General features: G+C 38.5%; 1 protein-coding gene across 2 annotated transcripts; it reads left to right on the forward strand.

Annotated features, from left to right (window-relative positions):
• The first annotated feature begins 302 nt into the window (after positions 1-302).
• LOC128227436 (synaptotagmin-11-like) lies at positions 303-11220 on the forward strand. Of its 2 annotated transcripts, none has more exons than XM_052937972.1 (5): positions 303-619; positions 1101-1921; positions 2172-2295; positions 8504-8694; positions 10009-11220. In XM_052937972.1, the coding sequence occupies exons 1-5, from the start codon at positions 550-552 to the stop codon at positions 10129-10131; spliced, it is 1329 nt and encodes a 442-aa protein (XP_052793932.1). In that variant the 5' UTR covers positions 303-549; the 3' UTR covers positions 10132-11220. The 2 variants fall into 2 exon arrangements, with proteins under 2 accessions (XP_052793932.1, XP_052793933.1); XM_052937973.1 differs by having other exon boundaries at positions 1101-1915.
• Positions 11221-11244: the final 24 nt, after the last annotated feature.

Raw genomic sequence — 11244 nt, forward strand, 5'->3', positions numbered from 1 at the left:
ATTTAATTTGTGAAACTTTTATGACCTAACAGTGCTCCATAATGTTATTAATTAATCACATCGTGCTTCACTTTTTCACTGATTTCCTGATAGTGAATTCAGTAATCGATTCATGCCGATTCCTGCTACCACCGCCTGTCATTTAGCCTGGCATGCAAGACCTAAGCTTGTGCTGCTGCCTGTCGCCAATCGATTGCTGTCTGAAACTTAATGCGGATCTGGTTCTCCTGAGCGCTTGCTGGCCCGATCGATCGGCGCTCACAGAGACGCTAGCAACAGTTACATTTGAGCGGCTTCCAGATTCCAATGAACATTCAGTAGATAATTCGATTGTGACGCAGTACTTCCATATTTGGATTGAATGTTTTAAGAGTTTGTTGTTCACACGTTTTCGGTCTTAATTAGAGTCTCCGTAAAGTATCGTCAAGCAAATAATTTAAATTTCCGTCTCATTTTTGACAACGGTGTCAGTTTGAAGTGTATCTGATGTCTGGAGTGTCACAGATAAAGGAATATAAGTGAACATATTGACAACATATTGACAACAATATGGTTAAACAGGATCCGTTGGAGGCGGGCAACAAACTTCAACCGGACGTCAATGCCAATGGCGTTCATTGTAAGTTACAGGTTCTAAATGTCCAATAAATTGTTGTTGAAAATTGTGTGACATATCTTCCTTAAAATGTGTGATTTTCGTTAATTAAACTTCTACTTATTATTCTGATATTCTGATATTAATGATCGAGAGGTGAACGTTTTTGGAAGGAAAGCGTATCTTAATATTTACAAATATAAATAGTTCTTCCCTCTTTTTGCCATACTAAGTTTTAGTCTTGTTTTTCAGGTATAATGTGCCATATATCCTTTTAACTCGAACACATAGTCGATAAGACAGCGCTACTAAACAATCGAAAAAATCAATGATACGCTTTGATTTTCTATTATATTTCTTAAGTCTGTTTTCGCCCTGGAATACTTCATTTCGAAAGCAAATTAATGCCTTCAAGACGAAAACAAATACTTTCAGACATAGCTCTAGAATTATTACCAAACTCATCATTATCTGAAATTGAATTTTGATTGAACGTTTATTCCAGTGAGCGTATTCTCCATCGTTGCAATATGCGCCGTGGCCATCGTCAGCGGTCTCCTTATAACAGCAGTGGCCTTCAAATGTTACCGTCGGCGGCAGATACGTAATGCCCAGAGCCGGCTATCCTCCGCCATCAAGAAGGGCCTGAAGGAAACACCGTCCTCCAGTAAGCGGTCATCCCGTAGTTCTTCGGTGGTCAAGCTAACCAAGGCCACTAGTCCCATATCCCCGCCGGAACATCCGGCCGGCCCCGGTGAGAAATTGTCTCCCGGAAGCTTTTCCATGCGTCCCGACAACATGGAGTCACCGCACCACGTGGGGAAACAAGATTACAGTCATCATATCGAATATGAGAAAGGGGACAGAACGCCAGAAAAGGATGAGGAAGCGAAAATGCGACTTGAACAGAAGCAGGAGCCAAAATACCTGGGGTCCTTGAACTTCTCGATGGAGTACGACTTCGACAAGTCAGCCCTGTTGGTGAACATTATGAGCCTGGTGGACCTGCCCCCACGTGACCCGAGCACAGGAGGGTGTGACCCGTACGTCAAACTGCAGCTGCTGCCAGAGAAACGTCACAAGTGTAAGACCAGGGTGCTGCGTAAGACTTTGAACCCAGTGTACGACGAGACCTTCACGTTTTACGGAATAGCCTCAAATCAGTTACATGGAATGACCCTACATTTCGTCATTTTAAGCTTTGACCGATTTTCTCGAGATGCCATCATGGGCGAGGTGTTATATCCACTTAAAGCAGAGGAACTCACCAGTAATAAGACGACGACACTCTGCAGAGAAATCACGCCACGACATTTAAAGGTACATGTATGTAATAAAGAACGTTTTATCTTATTTTTTCTTACTTATAGTTGTTACCATTATATGTTCAACGCTCTTGATTCCATTGCTTTAGGGTCGAGAACATTTGAAAGCGATTATAAAAGAGAATTAATGGTGCGATGTGTAAGATACCGTTCTATTGTCTTTGCTGAAAAGCATGATTTGGTTTAACCTGAACACATTCGTTATCAACACAAACATAGTATCACTAGGCATCTCTTTGCGCGTGTTACAGTTCCGGATGCAGGGCTGTGGGGAGCTACTGGTGTCGCTGTGCTACCAGCCGGCCGCCAACCGCCTCACAGTGGTGGTGCTTAAGGCCCGTACTCTCCCAAAGATGGATCTCTCCGGACTCTCAGGTAACTCGTCAAGACGAATCGACCTTCCTATTCGTTGAGGAAGGCTGTGTTGACCTAAATCAATAGTTTCGAACAAAAAGCGTATTCCTTTCATTCAAATGATTTTCCTGACAAAGTCTGTATATATCGGTCATTCGAATGATAACTAAATATATTGTATCGATTTGTACATTCAGCTTATCTTATGATATATAGACAACAGCGTTTGATTCTATGTCATATTTTATTAATAACAAACTTGAAATGATTACGCTTATCGTCAAGTTCTTTCAGTTATTGTAGTGCCGCATACAGTTCGACTCCGCGTACATTTTAACGCCACATACAGTTCATACCAAGACGACAAGTCTAATGCAGTCAAGAAAAGATTCGTTTATGTTTATTCGTCTATACAAAACATTATTTTAGTAAAGTAGTGCGCGTGAACTACATGCGACTCTTGTCCATGAACTATACGCGGTTACAGTCCCCCGGACGCCATGTATGCGTTGGCAAAGTGCACTACAACGCATTGCCTTATATTTTCATGGATTGCAGTTTTTTGGCTGTAAGCCACGGACCTTCAGAATTAAGTATCGCAAATCGAATCAGGTATCGTCAGATCTTTTTTTTTGCATGACATGTCTAAATAATAAATACGCCGGGGTTACAAAATGGGAAGTATGGTGTTATGCGGTTTAAAATACCACTTTATATATAAAAAAATGGAAACATCTTGACCAACGACCCTACCACGAATAGTCAAAACGTCCTCAGCCAATATCGGGTTTCATTTAAGTACTTTTGCGAGATGAAAGCCATATGTCCTACTACATATAGGTTAATCATCAAGTGTTATGAAACTAGCTAATTGTTTGAAAAATTCATAATCTTCATTACCTACTGATTATTTTAAGGTATTGATTGGGCATTTATCGGCTACAGTTATGGGCAACTTAAAAGATTTTTGAGTTCGATTTTAATTGTACAAAATGTAAAATCACGCTTGTCGCGCCTATAGCCAGTGTTTTCATTGTAGTCAGCATCATGTGTCATTTGTTTGGTGCTTAAAATATACAAGAACAAATATTGATTCCCTATCCTCTTCATATAATTGTATAGATAATTGACGAATCGAACATTCTATCCCTACAATTACTGTTATTCCATCCTCACTAAGGCGCGGAGGTGGAAGGAACTTGAATGATTAGCATCTTCAAGCAATTGTTCTAAGTTTGTAACATAAACTGTGTCTGAAAGATAATGTAACGAGATCTTTGACAGATTCAAATTGATTGTTGGACTTGTAACAACAATATTTAACCTTACACTTCACAAATCCCATGTATCATTACAATAACAGAGAGAGGGGGAAATATTGAGCTTTATTTCCTATGTTGTGAACATACAGACCTCGTGCTGTCATTTTATGTTCATTGTTTGTGCCATATGTCTGAGCTTTGAGTTAAATATTTTAATAATCTGAATAATATTTCCCTGATGTTTAAATAGCCTAAGAATTCATCGAAACTGGCATCTCCAGGGTTTATAAGATTCAATATATCTCAGCTGTCAATATGAATGAATACAGAACTATATTGTGGCTTGAAAATATCAATATCGCCCTTAGTATTGTTAGAGTTTGGAAACGGATCTAAAAAAATGAAATTGCTTCTCCCGTTGCCCAGAGCCTCTCAAATGCTTATTAGCACTAACGTTTTTTTCTCACGAGATGGTCATAATGGTTACAGAGAAGGTAATAACTAGGAAGGTCGTACCGTGGACCAGTATTAATGCAAAATCCTTTGAAGTCTATTGGTATTTTCTCAGAAGGTTTATCGATTATGTGTTTGGTCTGCAGGAAATGTCAAGACAAAAAACAACAACTCGTATTAAGAGCATGATCCCGTGATAAGGAAATATAACTCACACAAAGACTGGATATGGTAATACTGCCTCATGGGGATTTTTATTGACAATGGTAGCTAATAGTTCTATGAAATTTTAATAATGTTTCCTCAATATATAACATTTTGTATATTTGATAATGCTTCAAGATTGTTCATGGAATTCGGGTCCATGAAACTTTTATGATCTATGAAACTTATATACCTAATGAGGGGTTAATTGATGAATCCACTCTAATTATAGCTCAGCGCACAGTCATACAACACGCTCTTTTAGTGTTATTGAAATCCATTTATGTTACAATTTATAGCACAACCAAACAGTTTTACAATAATCGTCTCCTGTTCTTCATGAAAACATATCCCTAATGAGTCCGGTAATTTACATATTACTGATCTATCCTGTATGTTTATATATAACTGACTTCTTCTATACGTTTACATATCATTAACCTGTCCTGTATGCTGACATATTACTGATCTATCCTGTATGTGTATATATAACTGACTACTTCTATACGTTTACATATCGATGATTAACCTGTCCTGTATGCTGACATATTACTGATCTATCCTGTATGTTTATATATAACTGACTTCTTCTATACGTTTACATATCATTAACCTGTCCTGTATGCTGACATATTACTGATCTATCCTGTATGTTTATATATAACTGACTTCTTCTATACGTCTACATATCATTAACCTGTCCTGTATGCTGACATATTACTGATCTATCCTGTATGTTTATATATAACTGACTTCTTCTATACGTTTACATATCATTAACCTGTCCTGTATGCTGACATATTACTGATCTATCCTGTATGTTTATATATAACTGACTTCTTCTATACGTTTACATATCATTAACCTGTCCTGTATGCTGACATATTACTGATCTGTCCTGTATGTTTATATATAACTGACTTCTTCTATACGTTTACATATCATTAACATGTCGTGTATGCTGACATATTACTGATCTGTCCTGTATTTTATTTTTTTTTTATTTTTAGTTGTTTACTCATCACAGACCTGTCCTGTATGTTTTCCAATCACTCACTTGTCCTATATGTTTGTAAACAACTAAACAGTCCAGTGTGTTTACCAATCACTGATCTGCCTTGTAAGTTGACATTTCACTGACCTGTCTTGAAGGTTTATAGATCCCTGACCTGTCCTGTTTATTTACCAATCCCCGACCTGTCCTGTAAGTCTAGAGATATTTGACGTGCCCTTTATGTTTACAATTCCCTGACCTGTCCTGTATGACGACATATGACTGACATGCCCTGTATGTTTACAGATCCCTGATCTGTCCTGTAAGTGTATTTTTTACTGACCTGTCCTGTATGTTTAACAAACATTGACGTGTTATGTATGTATTCATATCAGTGATTCGTCCTGAATGTTTACATATCACTGATCTGTCTTGTTCGTTTACTTATGACTGAACTGTCCTGTATGTTAACATACCACTGACCTGTCTTTTATGTTTATCGATCGCAGACTGTACTATTAGTTAACATATCACTGATCTTTCCTGTATATTTACAGATCCTTGATCTGTTCTGTATGTTTACATTCCACTGACCTGTCCTGTATGTTTATCTACCACTGATCTCTCCTGTATGTTTATATATCACTGATATTCCCTGTATGTTTACATGCCACTGACCTGTCGTGTATGTTCAAATATAACTTATCTGTCCTGATTGTTTACATTTCAATGACCTGTCGTGTGTGTTTACATACCACTGACCTGTCCTGTATGTTTACATATCCCTGACCTGTCATGTATGTTTATAAACATCTTATCTGTCCTGTATGTTAACATATCACTGACATGTCCTGTATGTTAACATATCACTGACCTGAATGTTTACAGATCCCAGACCCGTCCTGTATGCTTACCAATCTCTGACCAGTCCAGTAAGTTTACAGATCCTTGACCTGCCCTATATGATTACCAATTCCTGGCCTGACCTGACATGTTTGTTTACAGATCTTTGTCCTGTCTTGTAAGTTTACAGATTCTTGACCCGTCCTGTAAGTGTACAGAGCCTTGATATGTCCTGTATGTTAACCAATCCCTGACATGTCCTGTAAGTGTACAGAGCCTTGACATGTCCTGTATGTTAACCAATCCCTGACCTGTCCTGTAAGTGTACAGATTCCTGACCTGTCCTGTAAGTGTACAGAGCCTTGACCTGTCCTGTATGTTAAAACCAATCCCTGACCTGTCCTGTAAGTTTATAGTTCCCTGACTTGTCACGTTTGTTTACAGATCCCTGACCTGTCATGTTTGTTAATAGTTCCCTGACTTGTCCCGTATGTTGACCGATCCCTGACTGTCCTGTAGGTTTACCGATCCCTGACTGTCCTGTAGGTTTACCGATCCCTTGACCTGTCCCGTATGTTTACCGATCCCTGACTGTCCTGTAGGTTTACCGATCCCTTGACCTGTCCTGTATGTTAACCAATCCCTGACCTGTCCTGTATGTTAACCAATCCCTGACCTGTCCTGTAAGTGTACAGATCACTGACCTGTCCTGTAAGTGTACAGAGCCTTGACCTGTCATGTTAGTGTACAGATCCTTGACCTGTCCTGTATGTTAACCAATCCCTGACCTGTCCTGTAAGTGTACAGATCACTGACCCGTCCTGTAAGTGTACAGAGCCTTGACCTGTCCTGTATGTTAACCAATCCCTGACTGTCCTGTAAGTTTATAGTTCCCTGACTTGTCACGTTTGTTTACAGATCCCTGACCTGTCATGCTTGTTTAAAGTTCCCTTACCTGTCCCGTATGTTTACCGATCCCTGATATGCCCTGTATGTTTACCGATCCCTGACCTGTCCTGTATGTTAACCGATCCCTGACCTGGACTGTATGTTAACCGATCCCTGACCTGGACTGTATGTTAACCGACCCCTGACCTTTCGTGTAAGTTTCCCAATTCCTGACCTTTCCTTTATGTTTACTGACTTAGTTTTTAAAAATTGTCCTGTAAGTTTACAGTTCCCTGACTTGTCCTGTTTGTTTACAGATCCATGACCTGTCCATGTTTACCAATATCTGACCTGTCCTGTATGTTTACCGATCTCTGACATGTCCTGTAAGTTTACACCTCCCTGACCTGTCCTGTATGTTAACCGATCCCTGACCTGTCCTGTATGTTAACCGATCCCTCACCTGTCCTGTATGTTAACCGATCCCTCACCTGTACTGTATGTGTACCGATCTCTGACATGTCCTGTAAGTTTACATCTCACTGACCTGTCCTGTATGTTAACCGATCCCTGACCTGTCCTGTTAACCGATCCCTGACCTGTCCTTTATGTTAACCGATCCCTGAGCTGTCATATATGTTAACCGATCCCTGACCTGTCCTGTAAAATTACCAATTCCTGACCTGTCCTTTATGTTAACCGATCCCTGATCTGTCCTGTATGTTAACCGATCCCTGAGCTGTCATGTATATTAACCGATCCCTGACCTGTCCTGTAAAATTACCAATTCCTGACCTGTCCTTTATTATAACCGATCCCTGACCTGTCCTGTATGTTAACCGATCCCTGAGCTGTCATGTATATTAACCGATCCCTGACCTGTCCTGTAAAATTACCGATCCCTGACCTGTCCTTTATGTTAACCGATCCCTGACCTGTCCTGTATGTTAACCGAACCCTGAGCTGTCCTGTAAGTGTACAGATCACTGACCTGTCCTGTATGTTTACCAATCACTGACTTGTCCCTTAAGTGTACAGTTCCCTGACTTGTCCAGTTTGTTTACATATCACTGACTTGTCCCTTAAGTGTACAGTTCCCTGACTTGTCCAGTTTGTTTACAGATGACTGACCTGTCCTGTATGTTTACCAAACACTGACTTGTCTTTTATGGTTACATTTCGCTGACCAGTCCTGTATGTCGACATATGACTGACCTGCCCTGTATGTCGACATATGACTGACCAGTCCTGTATGTCGACATATGACTGACCTGTCCTGTATGTCGACATATGACTGACCTGCCCTGTATGTCGACATATGACTGACCTGTCCTGTCCTGTATGTCGACATATGACTGACCTGCCCTGTATGTCGACATATGACTGACCTGTCCTGTCCTGTATGTCGACATATGACTGACCTGCCCTGTATGTTTATCAATCATTGACCTGTCCTGTCCTGTATGTCGACATATGACTGCCCTGCCCTGTATGTTTACCAATCCCTGACTTGCCCTGTATGTTTACATTTTACTGACCTGTCCTGTATGTCGACATATGACTGACCTGCCCTGTATGTTTACAGATCCGTATGTGAAGATTTATCTGCTGTACAACGGACAGCGTATCGCCAAAAAGAAAACACATGTGAAGAAGAGGACGCTGAACCCCGTCTTTAACGAGTCATTCCTGTTTGATGTGCCCTACAACGAGGGTCTGCAGAACATCTCACTCGAGTTTCTTGTGCTGGACTGGGACCGCATGACCAAAAACGAAGTCAGTATGCGAATATTGTCAAGACATAATATTTCTTGTCTCATGTACAGGGCTTTTAATAAACAACTCTTGGTGGTTTCTTGATACAGTATCAAAGTCATACAGGAGGAGAGAACTTTAAAAACTTATCACACCAAAAATATGAGAACACGCAAATACAGATCCAAGTGATTAAGGCATAAATCAATTTCATAAATAATTATAGAAGTTTTTTTAAATTTTCGTTCTTAAAAAATCGAATTTTTTTACTTTTATATACTTTTTTGGCAAAATTTCTTGAAATTGGATCGGTGGTTATCACAGATTTATTTGTGTGATTATGTTCACCACATGTGATGATTGTTTCTGAAATATTATAAATGGCTTGTGCAATCCGTTATAATTAAGTTTGCATGCTATGTTGGCAAATTTATTTATTGATTCCCCAAAAGAAATTACAAGTGTACGTCATCACCGCGTTTTATCTCAATGCCGAAACACAGGCATAATATTTAGGGAAGTATTGATTCCGATTGCCAAGTATATATATTATTTTGATTAAGACAGTTCTGTTTAACTGAAAACGTTCACTTGAACAGTTCAAAGTCTTCCGAAATATGTCCGTTATATTATTTTTGTATTGAATTATTCATTTTAAATGACTATACATCTTTGCTAAGGGTTGACAAAAATGTAAGCTGTTTGACCGTAATTGCATAAGCTGTTTGACCTGGTCCCCATTTCTCAAAACTTCTTAAGCATAACAGGCTTAAGTAGCTTATTTCAGTTAGCCAAAATTACTTAAATTGGATTTTGATACATGAAAAATGGTTTATTGTAATTATCATACAGACAATTACAATATAAAGTGTAAAAATATTCAAAGAAGTAAATATTATGCAAATTATTGAAAAATCTTAGCTAAATCCTGTTATAAGGGCTGTTTGTCTGTGATATTCGGTCCAAGAACCTTGGCATTTGTACCGAATAGTTTCAACTAAACCAAGTTTGTTTTTGACCAGAGTTGTACTAAGTTAAACCTAAAATGCGTGATGTTTTACCAAAATTACTTATTTTGGTTATACTTGATCTTTAATCTGGATCTGAATAGTCCGCTGTATGACCTCATTTTATACATCTGTGCTGGTTGACTATTCATCATTGTTGCTTGACTTTGGAATTGACGACGATTGTTTGATGTTCAACTGGAATTTAAAGTGTTGGTTATCCATACTTGCATGCGGTTTATATTGAAATGATGCTTGTCCTCATTTGCATGGTGTTTGACTTAGATTATTATTATGATTATGACAAAATTGTATTCTCGTTTGGCAGGTGGTTGGTCGGTTAGAGATCGGGTGCCGATCGCTCGGTGGCCCTGAGAGCCATCACTGGAACGAGGTGATCAACTGTCCTCGCAAACAGATCGCAGAGTGGCACAAACTGTCCGAGCACTAGTGCACCGGTCAGGCAGAGGGATAGCTGAAATACACAGCAGATGGAGGGGTGGGGCATAGCAGTGTTTAAAAGACATGTTGTGGTAACAATATACCTTCACTAAGCTTGAAAGAGAAATACACATGGAGGCTAAGGATATTTATTTCTCTGACATTAACTTCTTGATCTAAAGAAATACGAGCGTTTCAAGCGCTTCAGAAAATAAAATGCTACGGTCGGAGTTCAGAATACAGAAAACGTTAACAAAGAAATTAATACTAGAAATCAGTTTGCAAATTTGTAAATGTCATGCTGAAAACACCGTTTAAAAAGCAAATGATGATAAAACAATATAGTTACCCACTATTGATGATTTTCTGATAAGATATGTGATATGTTTTATACGTATTTATGGATAAAATATCATGATCATAATATTTTTTACATGCTTGAAGTACATAACGTTGTGTCCCGTTTCATATTTTTTAATGATTTACTTCATTAAGTAATGCACTAAATTGTTAACATTTTGCATTTTATATTTTAGTAAAATTTATTAATTCTTTTGTTGAAATCGTGATAGTAATTTTAATCGACAAAATATATAGTTTTAAAAAATGCTTGAAAAACATGACCATATGATTATATCGTATTTGTTTACCCGTGTCATCCTCCTTTTCATGTATGGAATGCTTGTCACTGGACGGAGGTTTGCCATGTGCCACTTGGACACACTCGCAGTCACATATTTATTAAATCCAAGGTCTCTTTAAGCTCGCACATACATGTTTAAAACATGTAATTATGCACAAAATTATGTTTACAAAATTCGAGGGGTGAAAGCGAAAAGGTTCTATCTTCTTCTTTATTTAATGTCACTTAGAACCTTCTCGCATTACCCATCGATTTAATGATCCAGAGTCATTTCTGACCTTTCCCATTGTGTTTATTTGTTTGAACTGTTTAACTCTAAATGAATTTTGTTATGTTCTGTTTAAAACAAAATGAATATCGCAAGTATGTCAAATAGTTATAAAGAGTCGATGAGAGTTATATAAGCATACAAAATAGTTGTATACATACACCTGTTAAATAAAATGTCTTAAAATGTGTTGTTGTTCTTTGCAAACAAAT

The sequence above is a fragment of the Mya arenaria genome, chromosome 3 (assembly GCF_026914265.1).
Source record: "Mya arenaria isolate MELC-2E11 chromosome 3, ASM2691426v1".
Classification (NCBI taxonomy): domain Eukaryota; kingdom Metazoa; phylum Mollusca; class Bivalvia; order Myida; family Myidae; genus Mya; species Mya arenaria.

Excerpts from the sequence above, each read along its gene's own strand:
- LOC128227436 (XM_052937972.1), top strand. The coding sequence starts at position 550 with ATGGTTAAACAGGATCCGTTGGAGGCGGGCAACAAACTTCAACCGGAC. Across the intron at positions 1,922-2,171 it reads CACGACATTTAAAGGTACAT|TTCCGGATGCAGGGCTGTGG; the intron begins GTATGTAATAAA and ends CGCGTGTTACAG. Across the intron at positions 8,695-10,008 it reads ACCGCATGACCAAAAACGAA|GTGGTTGGTCGGTTAGAGAT; the intron begins GTCAGTATGCGA and ends CTCGTTTGGCAG.